Source organism: Xyrauchen texanus, chromosome 3 (genome assembly GCF_025860055.1).
Source record: "Xyrauchen texanus isolate HMW12.3.18 chromosome 3, RBS_HiC_50CHRs, whole genome shotgun sequence".
In the NCBI taxonomy this organism is placed as follows: domain Eukaryota; kingdom Metazoa; phylum Chordata; class Actinopteri; order Cypriniformes; family Catostomidae; genus Xyrauchen; species Xyrauchen texanus.
Window position 1 is genome coordinate 38,711,117 of NC_068278.1, and position 13,094 is coordinate 38,724,210.

Genomic DNA, 13,094 nt, shown 5'->3' on the forward strand with positions numbered 1-13,094 from the left:
TGTCATATTGCGATATGCAATTGCGATTTCGATATAATAAACAAATGGTAACATGAGTCAACTTGCTTGGTTATCAAGGAAAATGCACAAATAGATAACTGATAATGCGTATTTTTCAACACAAACATACAAACTAGCAACAACTATAAATGCACAGTGATTTCAAATGAAAATATTTTTACAAAATTAAAAAACATCTTTGCATTACTGCAAACTTGTTATTTTCTCAATATTACACCTAAATAAAATGGAACAATAAATAAGAACATACACATTTTAATGAAAATAAGATTGTCCAAACAAACAGGGACATTTAATCAGGATGTAACATGTACTTTCTATAAACTCTTTTGAAAAGGAAACTGGATATAAAAGTGTGGTTCACTCAAACCACTAAAACTGTTGTTGTTGTGTTTTTTTTTTTTTTTTTTAATGACCAACTGGTATTTCCAAATCCTCTTTCTAAAAAGTTCTACTTATCGCTGGTACCTCTTGTCCAGTGTGTTGATCATTTTCTGAAATCACACTTTGTTAACGGTGCATCATATCTCTTTATATCTCTGTGAAGACTTGTCATATGGCGTGACACTCGCAAACACATCTGTAATTGTGCTTTGTTTTGTTTACTGGGCTTTTTAATGTAGTTTTAGTCAATGAAAACTGTTGATATTTTAGTAACATTTGGTCATATTGATATTTTAGCCACTGAACACTGTAAACATTTTAGCCATAAGAGTATTATTGATAAGCATTTGCCAAACTTTTCTATCCAAAACCTATATATATATATTGTAACGACCTTCTCAAGGAGGACAGGGAAACTGGGGATCTGGCACAAGGTAAGTCTTTTAATGGTTCTTTATAATGTGCAACCATACACACACACACACACACACGTAAGCACAGGAACGCTGAGTTGCTGTACGTCCGTCTCCCTCTGCTCTGTGGCTGCTGGCTTTTTATCCGCTCTCCTCGCTCTACTGTAATTAGAGACAGGTGTTAGACATAATTTAGCTCAGGTGAGAGCGCCCTTACCGCTTTTCTCTCCCGTACGAGCGCTTGACCACGCCCCCGCTGCCACATACCCCCACCGCCCGACTCAGGCCGGGGCGTCATCCGGCCTGCCTACCACTCCCCCCCCATTTCTGGAGAGGAAGTCAGCGGCAGCCATCTGCACCCCGGTCTGTGGACCACCTTGAACTTAAAAGGCTGGAGGGCCAGATACCAACGGGTGATCCGGGCGTTAGTATCTTTCATGCGGTGGAGCCACTGCAGTGGGGCATGGTCCGAGCAGAGGGTGAAGGCCCGCCCCAGCAGGTAGTACCGGAGGGTGAGGACCGCCCACTTGATGGCCAGACACTCCTTCTCCACGGTGCTGTACTTAGTCTCCCTTAGGGAGAGCTTCCGGCTAATGTACAGCACCGGGCGCTCCTCTCCCTCCACCAGCTGCGAGAGTACGGCCCCCAGCCCTCTGTCTGAAGCGTCCGTCTGTAATAGAAAAGGGAGAGAGAAGTCAGGTGCATGCAAAAGCGGCCCCCCACAAAGTGCAGCTTTAATCTGCGTAAACGCCTGTTGGCACTGCTCCGACCACTGGACCGGATCTGGAGCCCCCTTTTTAGTGAGGTCAGTCAGCGGGCTGGTGACGTCCGAATAATTAGGCACGAATCTCCTGTAATAGCCAGCCAGCCCCAGGAACTGCCTCACCCCCTTTTTGGTCTTAGGTCTAGGGCAAGTCGCAATCGCCGCGGTCTTATCAATTTGGGGACGCACCTGGCCATGACCCAAGTGGAACCCCAGATACCGTACCTCCACACGCCCAACCGCGCACTTCTTAGGGTTTGCTGTGAGCCCCGCCCGCCGCAGCGATCTCAGGACGGCCCTCAGATGTTGCATGTGCCGCTGCCAATCATTGCTATAAATGATGATATCATCTAGATAAGCAGCGGCGTACGCGGTATGCGGTCTGAGGATCCGATCCATGAGTCGCTGAAACGTGGCTGGTGCCCCAAACAAACCGAAAGGAAGCGTTACGAATTGGTGTAATCCAAACGGCGTGGTGAAGGCTGTTTTCTCGCGGGACATTGGTGTCAAGGGGATCTGCCAATAACCCTTTGTTAAATCCAGGGTCGAGTAAAATCGAGCAGTACCTAACCGATCGAGCAGTTCATCAACACGGGGCATTGGGTACGCGTCAAATTTAGACACCGCGTTGACTTTTCTGTAATCCACACAGAACCGAACAGACCCATCACTCTTAGGAACAAGAACAACCGGGCTGGACCAATCACTGTGGGATTCCTCTATTACGCCCATATCAAGCATTGCATCTAATTCTTCCCGAACGATTTTCTTTCTATGTTCGGGTAAGCGATAGAGGCGGCAACGCACCACCGCGCCCGGTTCGGTCTCGATGTGGTGCTGTATGAGGTTTGTACGGCCCGGGAGAGGGAAAACACGTCCGCAAACTCCTTTTGTAACTCAGAAACCTCTGTGAGCTGCCGCGGTGAGAGTTGGTCTCCACAAGTGACCGGAGTGTTGAGATTGTAGTCTTTGTTTATCTCCGGTCCGAGCTCCGCCCTCTCCGGAACTACCGTGGCCAACGTCACAGAGGCCGCCTCCTCCCTCCACAATTTCAGGAGGTTGAGGTGATAGATTTGACGCGCGCCCCTCTATCGGTACGTATAACCTCATAATCGAGATCCCCCACTCGTCGTGTGACCTCAAAGGGTCCTTGCCACTTGGCGAGTAATTTAGAGCTCGATGTTGGGAGTAATACGAGTACCTTGTCTCCCGGTGCAAATTCCCGTAGCCGAGCACCCCTGTCATACAGCCGGCGTTGGCGTTCTTGAGCTTGGAGCAAATGCTCTTGTGTTAATCGCCCCAGTGTGTGGAGCTTTGCTCGAAGATCAAGAACGTATTGAATTTCATTTTTGGCATTAGAAGGTCCCTCCTCCCAATTTTCACGGATGACATCGAGGACACCGCGGGGGCGTCGCCCGTACAGCAGCTCAAACGGGGAGAACCCGGTGGAGGCTTGCGGGACCTCTCGTACCGCAAATAACAGGGGGTCTAGCCACTTATCCCAATTTCTAGCGTCATCGTGCACGAATTTACGAATCATGTTTTTGAGCGTTTTATTAAACCGTTCCACTAGGCCATCTGTCTGAGGATGGTAAACGCTAGTGCGAATCGATTTAATGCCCAAGAGCTCGTAAAGTTCGCGAAGTGTCCGTGACATAAAAGTTGTGCCTTGATCGGTGAGGATTTCTTTCGGAATCCCCACCCGGGAGATTATCTTGAAGAGTGCCCCTGCAACACTACGTGCGGAGATGTTGCTCAGAGGCACTGCTTCCGGATATCGCGTCGCGTAATCCACTAGGACTAACACGAAGCGATGTCCGCGTGCTGACCGTTCTAATGGCCCGACGAGGTCCATCCCAATTCTTTCGAAGGGGACCTCGATTAATGGTAGAGGGCGCAAAGGCGCTTTTGGGGTGGCCGGTGGGTTTACCAGCTGACATTCGCGGCACGCCGCACACCACCTGCGGACGTCACCGCCAATGCCCGGCCAATAGAAGCGGGCTATTAGACGGAGAAGTGTTTTTCGTTCCCCTAGGTGACCGGCCATAGGATTATAGTGAGCCGCCTGGAAAACCATTTCCCGACGGCTCCGTGGAATCAATAATTGTGTTACTTCCTCCTTTGTTTGGGCGTCCTGCGTCACCCTGTATAAGCGATCTTTAATAAGCGAAAAATACGGATATGAGACGGCGACACCCGGCCGGAGTTGTTGACCATCGATTACTCTCACTTGGTCAAAGGCGTGCTTAAGGGTATCATCCCGCGACTGCTCCAAGGGGAAGTCCCCCTCCGGGAATTCCCGGAGAGGAGGAGCGTCCACCTCGCCCCTTCCCACGTCACTCGGAGCAGTCGAGGACGGCCCTGGCTCCGCCTCCCCGCCAAAGCATCGCACATCACACACCCCTTCACTCTCGCGCAGGACCCATCCGCACAAACTCCCTCCAATAACTTTCTAAAATTCGGCCAATCCGTACCCAAAATTAGCGGATGGGTGAGGCGGGGACTAACCGCTGCCTCTACACTATGTTTTTCTCCCCTGAATTTGATCGCCAGAGTCACCACGGGATATTTGTGAATATCCCCGTGTACACACCTTACCCTCACCAGTTTAGCTGAGCCCAAAGCCCCGGGTTGAACCAAGCGTTGGTGGATGGTGGTCTGGTTACAGCCGGTATCCAACAAAGCTTGGTATGTACCCCTGGATTCTTACCGGAATCCGGTACGCTCCAGCCCGATCGGGGGCAGCCTGTGGAGCATCGGAGACCCGTACCACCGCCCCTATTTCCATCAGCGGGCACTGATCCCGGAAGTGGTCCGGGTCTCCGCACCTCCAGCAGACCGGCCCAGACGCTGCGGCCGCACCCGTGCTGGCGGGCGCCCCCACCTGAGGAGGAGAGCGGCTGAAGGATGGAGAAGGGCTTGGTGGGCGTTCCCAAGACCGGGGAGCTGGGCGCGCGAACGCTCCACGCCTGCGGGGGGCAGGAACGGACCCTGGGGAGAGAGCAGAGCGAGAGGGAAGAGGGGAGGGAAAAAAAACAGGGGAAGACACAGGGAAAGGGGAGACAGACAGAGAGGGCTCATCCGCCCTCGGAATCGCCGCCATGTGGTCCTCCGCGAGTCGGACGGCTTCCTCCAGCGATGCCGGGCGGTGGCACTGGACCCACTCGGCCGTCTTCTGGGGCAAACGCTGAACAAACTGCTCCAGTACCACCTGGTCGATTAGTTCCTCGACGCCGCGGTCCCTCGAGAGCAGCCACCTCCGACAAGCATCACGGAGCTGCTGGGCGAATGCAAACGGGCGGTCGGACTTATCAAGCTTCAAGGCCCGGAAGAGCTGGCGACTTTCTTCCGGGCTTCGACCAACCCGTTGCAAGATGGCCTTCCTCAGATCGGGATAAACCAGGAGGCTTGTTGCCGGCAGTTGTTGCGCCGCGAGCTGTGCTTCCCCGGACAAGAGAGGGACTAGCCGGGCTGCCCACTGGTCTTGGGGCCACCCCCAAACCTCCGCCGTTCGTTCGAACAGGTCGATGAATGCTTCTGGGTCATCTGCCGGCCCCATCTTCTGTAACGCGGGTGGGGGCAATGTGGCGCGGGTGTCCGGGGTCGCGGCTGCGGCTGGAGCGGCCTCCTGGCTGAGGAGGCTCCGGATGGCGTGCCGGTCCTCTGCTTGAGCCCGCATGATCTCGAAGAACCGACGATCCTGGTCTTGCCGGAGCTCAAGCAGGGATTGTTGGTGGCTCTGATGGAGTGTAGCGAGGGACTGGAGGACTTCCGTCAGCTGGGAGGACTCTATGGGGCGACTCTGTTCCATCATCAATTTTTCCCGGGTTTCGGCACCAGTGTAACGACCTTCTCAAGGAGGACAGGGAAACTGGGGATCTGGCACAAGGTAAGTCTTTTAATGGTTCTTTATAATGTGCAACCATACACACACACACACACACACGTAAGCACAGGAACGCTGAGTTGCTGTACGTCCGTCTCCCTCTGCTCTGTGGCTGCTGGCTTTTTATCCGCTCTCCTCGCTCTACTGTAATTAGAGACAGGTGTTAGACATAATTTAGCTCAGGTGAGAGCGCCTTACCGCTTTTCTCTCCCGTACGAGCGCTTGACCACGCCCCGCTGCCACATATATATATATATATATATATATATATATACCTGTGTATATATACCTGTGTATATATGTGTATGTATGTGTGTATATATATATATATATATATATATATATATATATATATATATATCTGTATATTACACACACACACACACATATTTCATTGTTGTTGTCATTTAATTGTTATTTTTCACATAAGATTGATCTTATCATGATGATCTCATCGATGATGCTATACGTTGCAAGCTGCAGACAGCGGGGGTAAGAGACGAGCGTCTCCGTGTTAGAGTGCAGATCACCCGGCAGAACTTTAAATCTCTCCCGGTCTCGACTCCCGCTCAGAGACTGACTGGCAGGGCCGTATCAAGACAGTGTGGTGCCCCTGGGCACTATACCTCAAAAGCCCCCCCAAAAAAAAGTTCAATCACACGTGCGCACACACAAACACACACACACACTCCAGCATTGCAATCTTGATCAGACTGTTCATTATGCGAAATAGAGCGATATGTATCGCTATTTAGTTTTATTTATTTTTATACCGTGTATTCTCCGTGTAAATTCGTGCAACGAGACGTGACGCCCGTACCGTTTCGGTTCAATACAAATAACTTACATGTACCGTCCCACCCCTAATATTTATCTTCATTAATGTCCTCTTCCTCACCCGAGTCTTCCTCGCTCCTGTCTCCCCCAAGGACAAGGAGAATATCCTCATTCGCCTGGCGGTCATCGCCGACGCCCTGACGAAAGGTGCGTACACACTGCCAGCGACATCGCGCGCGACAGCGACTCAATACCATTCATTTTCAATGCGAGCACAGCGACTTCCGGCGACACGAGCTGTCGCGACCGTTGGCGCTAGATGTGGGCGTGTCCAGCGGCGCGACAAAGTTGAAAAAGTTCAACTTTGGGCGACTAACGAAGCGACAGCCAATAGGAGAGAAGACGGGAGAGCTCACGTGATCCTTCTCTCTCTCTCTCAGCTCCTGCAGTAACGGAAAGATGGATGAAAGGCTAATTCTTGCTGTTAGAAATGTTCTGGTGCTCTATGATATGTCTCTTCCCACGTACAAGGACATTTTTAAGAAAAATACTGCGTGGAAAGGTGTATCTGAGATCGCGGGGATTTTATGGACTCAGACAGACCGGCATTTGCATTTTCGCCGCAGATAAACAGCCGCTATGGCAAACAGCATGCCTTGTTTCTCATTCATCTTTGATATAAAGCATTTTATGTACTGATTCCATTTATATTTAGTCTTTTCCCTCCAAAATGTTTGTTTTTAGTGGCAAGAAAAGAGATTCGCAGTAGTGGGAACGCCCACTAGCGGCTTCACCGCCAGCCACTGGCGACCTGCAGCGATAAAGTCGCTGCAGTGTGTACGCACCTTAACATTAGCAGCTGCTGCATCTCCTCCGCTAGCAGCGCCAGCGGTGTCAGACTAAAGGTGCGTACACACTGCCAGCGACTTTATCGCTGCAGGTCGCCAGTGGCTGGCGGTGAAGTCGCTAGTGGGTGTTCCCACTACTGGTTGCCTAGTAACGTTTGTAAATGACATTCACGGATGTCATTCCATTGCTGTTGACAGCAAATCTCTTTTCTTGCCACTAAAAACAAACATTTTGGAGGGAAAAGACTAAATATAAATGGAATCAGTACATAAAATGCTTTATATCAAAGATGAATGAGAAACAAGGCGTGCTGTTTGCCAGAGCGGCTGTTTATCTGCGGCGAAAATGTAAATGCCGGTCTGTCTGAGTCCATAAAATTCCCGCGATCTCAGATACACCTTTCCACGCAGGATTTTTCTTAAAAATGTCCTTGTACGTGGGAAGAGACATATCATAGAGCACTGGAACATTTCTAACAGCAAGAATTAGCCTTTCATCCATCTTTCCGTTACTGCAGGAGCTGAGAGTGAGAGAAGGATCACGTGATTTCTCCCGTCGTCTCTCCTATTGGCTGTCGCTTCCGTTAGTCGCTCCAAAGTTGAACATTTCTCAACTTTGTCGCGTCGCTGGACACGCCCACATCTAGCGCCAACGGTCGCGACAGCTCGTGTCGCCGGAAGTCGCTGTGCTCGCATTGAAAATGAATGGTATTGAGTCGCCGTCGCGCGCGATGTCGCTGGCAGTGTGTACGCACCTTTAGTGCTGCTGGTGTCTGCAATTCCCGTGTTCTCCCAAAAAACTAGTGATTTAACAAAAAATGTGTCGATCCCTGGAACATTTTTTATTGTAGCTAAACGTCTAGCATCCTTCTCTTTCTTTAATCTTCTTTTTGCGAAACCACTCAATTGCCGTCTGTCCATTTTGGATTTTGATTCATTTTCTGTAGTAGCCATTAAAAAAATGACACATTTGCATGTAATTGTTGTGGACCAACTCAACTGTGACAGATTGGGGAGGGGGGGAGTGATAGTGGTCATGTAATCTTCATTTATTTATAATTTATTATTATTATTATTATTGTTAAATTAGTGTTCATAAACAAGTTATGTATGGTCTTTCAAGAATTTCAAGTTAATAATATAACAATTTACGAAAAATATTTTTAAAGCTTGTGTCATGTGGTGCCCCCTAGTGGTTGTGAATGGTTGGTGCCCCTGGGCACTGGCCCAAGTGCCCTTATGGATAATCCGGCTCTGCTGACTGGTCATCTTTATTAGCGGTGTAGAAAATGGGCTGTCATGTCCACACCTGCACTTATTTATTTAATATAATCGCAGCATTTTGCCGTCATAATCGCACAGGCTGACATCGCGATTGCGATATGATTTATCGTGCAGTACTAGTGGAGGATTAGCTGCATTATTAAAGATGTCTTTCAATGCAAGCTAGTGTCACTTGGTGATTACTTGACCTTTCAATATCTAAGTATTGTACTAAAATGTGCTCCACACATTCTATTTATAATTATTTATAGGCCTCCAAAATATGGCTTTGTTGATGATTTTACCAAACATTTATCAACATTTTTCTCAAAATTTTACTGTTTTGTTATTGCTGGGGATTTAAACATTCTCATAGATAATTCTAAACACAACACTGCAAAAGAACTTCCTTTTGATCAGACTCTGCATGTAGATGGACTCGCACACAATTGCGGACACACTCTTGATCTGCTCATTAGGGTCTGAACATTTCATGCACAATTATTAAGGACGTCGCGCTATCTGACCATTTCTGTATTTTCTTTGAAATATTGATTTCTCCTGCCACTGAAGTTAGATCTGTCTCTGTCAAAAAGAGTTATATAAATGAGAACACTAGTGTGCAATTTATCAAGGCAATATCTTTGAAACGGCGTATATCCGCAGACTGTGTTGATGTTCTCCTCAATAACTTTAACTCAAAGTTAAAAATGATATTGATAACATTGCTCCTGTAAAGATCAGGATGATCACTGTTGGGTGCAAAGCACCTTGAAGAAACACAACAGCAGTGAATAACATAAAAAGAAAATGCAGGAAAGCAGAATGAATGTGGCGAAAAACACAACTTGAAGTCCATTATAATATCTATAAAGACAGCATTCATGCATTCAGTATGGATCTAGGCACAACTAGGCAGACCTTACAGCAATATAAACAACCGGCATAATCTTTTTGCTACTGTAGAGATATTAACAAACCCCCCAACACTGGTTCCTTGTTAAATGCTCTCTGACAACAAATGCAATGAGTTTGCATCTTTGATAATATTGGAATGGTGATCAGCTCGTCCTCATGTTTCACTGAGGTCAGACAGCACGCACAACAAAAACTTAATAAAATGGACACTAGGTCTGATTTTGAAGCAATTCACGGTAAAACCCTTGAAGAAATAGAACAGCATCCTAAAATGTCGACCAGCTGTCTTGACACAATCTCTGCATTTATGTAGAGTTTAATGTGTTTAACTATTTAGAAAAAGATCTGTTAGAAATAGTCAATGCCTCACTTCTTTCAGGCACGTTTCCAAAGTCCCTGAAAACTGCAGTTGTCAAGCCACTTCTTAAAATGAGCAACCTTGATAACTCAATATTGACCAAATGCCTTTCATAGGCAAAATCATTGAAAATATTTTTTTCAGTCAGCTGAACAAATTCTTAATCTCGAATGGCTACTTGGACAATTTCCAGTCTGGTTTCCGAATGCATCATTGCACAGAGACGGCACTCATTAATGATATTTGGCTAAATACTGATTTAGGCAAAATATCAGTGCTTGTATTACTAGATCTCAGTGATGCCTTTGACACTGTTGCCCACAACATTCTCCTTGGCAGACTAGAAAACTGGGTGGGGTTCTCTTTGACGGTCCTCAGATGGTTCAGGTCATATCTAGAAGGGAGGGGTTTCTATGTGCACAAGGGCAACTATGAATCTGAGTGGACATCCATGATGTGTGGATTCTTGCACTGCTCCTGTTCAACCTGTTTATGCTCCCAGTAGGCCAAATTATGAAAAGGAGCCAGAGACAAACTTCATGCGTTCATCAGCAGGGTGGACAACTGAAATTTTTTTTTCACCAGCCTTCCCAAAAAGACCATAAGGCACCTGCAGCTCATTCAGAATGCCGCTGCCAGGATTCTCACCCAAACCAAAATATCAGCGCATATAGCTCCATTCCTCGTGTCTTTACACTGGCTTCCAGTTACATTTATAATTTATTTTAAAGTACTGTTACTCGTTTATAGAATGCTTAATAGCCTAGGACGTAAATACATTTCTGATATGCCTGTTAAATATAAATATAACGGACATCTCAGATCATTAGGATCAAGTCAGTTAGATAAACAGAGGGTTCACTCAAAACATGGTGAGACAGCTTTTAGTTATTATGCCATCCGCAGCAGGAACCAGCTTCCAGAAGAGGTCAGGTGTGCTCCAACAGTAGCCACATTCAAATCCAGACTGAAAACACATCTGTTTAACTGTCCATTTAATGACTGAGCACTGTGCTGCACTCACTGGTTGTGCTGCATTATTTTATTTCTGTATTCTTTTTCTTTTATTCATTTAAAAAAATGTGTACTTATTTAATTAAATGTATTATTTTTACATTTACATTTATGCATTTGGCAGACGCTTTTATCCAAAGCGACTTACAGAGCCCTTATTACAGGGACAATCCCCCTGGAGCAACCTGGAGTTAAGTGCCTTGCTCAAGGACACAATGGTGGTGGCGGTGGGGCTCGAACCAGCATCCTTCTGATTACCAGTTATGTGCTTAGACCACTACACCACCACCACTCCGTTTGCACCACATTTTTGTTCTTAATTGGTTTTAACATTTATTTGATCTTGTATTTTCTTTATCATTTATATGTAAAGCACTTTGAATTGCCATTGTGTATGAAGTGTGCTATAAAAATAAACTTGCCTTGCCTAAAGGTACTCCATGATTCACATCCAAAATCACTCTTTTACAATTATTTATGTTCACTTGGTACTCCTGTTGGTATTTTGGTGAGCCCCATGTTACCGATAATTGGAGTGAGATTTGCTTTATCTGTCACCCGTCCACTATTCTGTATCAGCAAGTGTGTCATACCTCCCACTGAAGACAGTGAGATGTCAGCAAAACAGTTGGCAAGTGTGACAACCTTGTCCAAATTCAAGTTTTTTTAAAAACGGCTATGTGACGCCGCCTTATCATGCGTCCTTGCATTACCGTGGCCGGACAAAACCTCAGCACTCAAAGTGACAATAAAGTTACTTTTAAACAGCTCTGTTATTAAACTGGATATGTTATTATTCAGGTAATTTTCTATGAATATATTGACTTTAACTTGCTCAGTAATGTTCTCAAACAGAGAAAATGCACCATAGAAGCAGGCAGTTCAAACTAATCTTGCTATAGCGCCCATTGTGGCAATGTTGAGAATGCAACATGGTCTGACATGTTTCAGAACATAAAGACGTGTGAAATCAAGTTTGTGTTGCAAGATGCTTCTGCATTCATGTACTTGTGTACAAAAGTTTGTTTTGTGGCTTAAACTCAATTAGCAGCATTTGTGACATTGATGATCACCACAAAAATGTATTTTGTCTTGTCCCACCTTTTCTTTAAAAACAGAAATCTGGGTTACAGTGGAGCACTTACAATGGAAGTGAGTGGGGCTAACTGTATTCCTATTCCTGTATTCCTAGTAAACAACAATGTAAATAACTGTACGGCTCAAATTATAAATCAAAATGGTCACAAATTCTGTTGATTGAGCTTAATTTACACTAACCTAAAGGATTATTAGGAACACCTGTTCAATTTCTCATTAATGCAATTATCTAATCAACCAATCACATGGCAGTTGCTTCAGTGCATTTAGGGGTGTGGTCCTGGTCAAGACAGTCTCCTGAACTCCAAACTGAATGTCAGAATGGGAAAGAAAGGTGATTTAAGCAATTTTGAGCGTGGCATGGTTGTTGGTGCCAGACGGGCAGGTCTGAGTATTTCACAATCTGCTCAGTTACTGGGATTTTCACGCACAACCATTTCTAGGGTTTACAAAGAATGGTGTGAAAAGGGAAAAACATCCAGTATGCGGCAGTCCTGTGGGCGAAAATGCCTTGTTGATGCTAGAGGTCAGAGGAGAATGGGCCGACTGATTCAAGCTGATAGAAGAGCAACTTTGCCTGAAATAACCACTCGTTACAACCGAGGTATGCAGCAAAGCATTTGTGAAGCCACAACACACACAACCTTGAGGCGGATGGGCTACAACAGCAGAAGACCCCACCGGGTACCACTCATCTCCACTACAAATAGGAAAAAGAGGCTACAATTTGCAAGAGCTCACCAAAATTGGACAGTTGAAGACTGGAAAAATGTTGCCTGGTCTGATGAGTCTCGATTTCTGTTGAGACATTCAGATGGTAGAGTCAGAATTTGGTGTAAACAGAATGAGAACATGGATCCATCATGCCTTGTTACCACTGTGGGGGATGTTTTCTTGGCACACTTTAGGCCCCTTAGTGCCAATTGGGCATCGTTTAAATGCCACGGCCTACCTGAGCATTGTTTCTGACCATGTCCATCCCTTTATGGCCACCATGTACCCATCCTCTGATGGCTACTTCCAGCAGGATAATGCACCATGTCACAAAGCTTGAATCATTTCAAATTGGTTTCTTGAACATGACAATGAGTTCACTGTACTAAAAGGGCCCCCACAGTCACCAGATCTCAACCCAATAGAGCATCTTTGGGATGTGGTGGAACGGGAGCTTCATGCCCTGGATGTGCATCCCACAAATCTCCATCAACTGCAAGATGCTATCCTATCAATATGGACCAACATTTCTAAAGAATGCTTTCAGCACCTTGTTGAATCAATGCCACGTAGAATTAAGGCAGTTCTGAAGGCGAAAGGGGGTCAAGCACAGTATTAGTATGGTGTTCCTAATAAT

The 13,094-nt window shown here is 46.3% G+C and overlaps 2 protein-coding genes across 2 annotated transcripts in view; one reads left to right on the plus strand and one right to left on the minus strand.

The window, feature by feature from the left end:
- The window catches only part of LOC127627448 (coatomer subunit delta-like), a 28,091-nt gene that overhangs the window by 2,155 nt on the left and 12,842 nt on the right, over positions 1–13,094 (plus strand). The gene's annotated exons all lie outside the window — the stretch shown is intronic.
- On the minus strand, positions 796–5,633 carry LOC127627454 (zinc finger protein 174-like). The gene is made up of 2 exons (XM_052103841.1): positions 4,292–5,633; positions 796–980 (listed from the first exon to the last, which is right to left on the minus strand). Exons 1-2 carry the CDS (start codon positions 5,393–5,395, stop codon positions 978–980), a joined length of 1,107 nt encoding a protein of 368 aa, XP_051959801.1. The 5' UTR covers positions 5,396–5,633; the 3' UTR covers positions 796–977.

Excerpts from the sequence above, each read along its gene's own strand:
- LOC127627454 (XM_052103841.1), bottom strand. The coding sequence starts at position 5,395 with ATGATGGAACAGAGTCGCCCCATAGAGTCCTCCCAGCTGACGGAAGTC.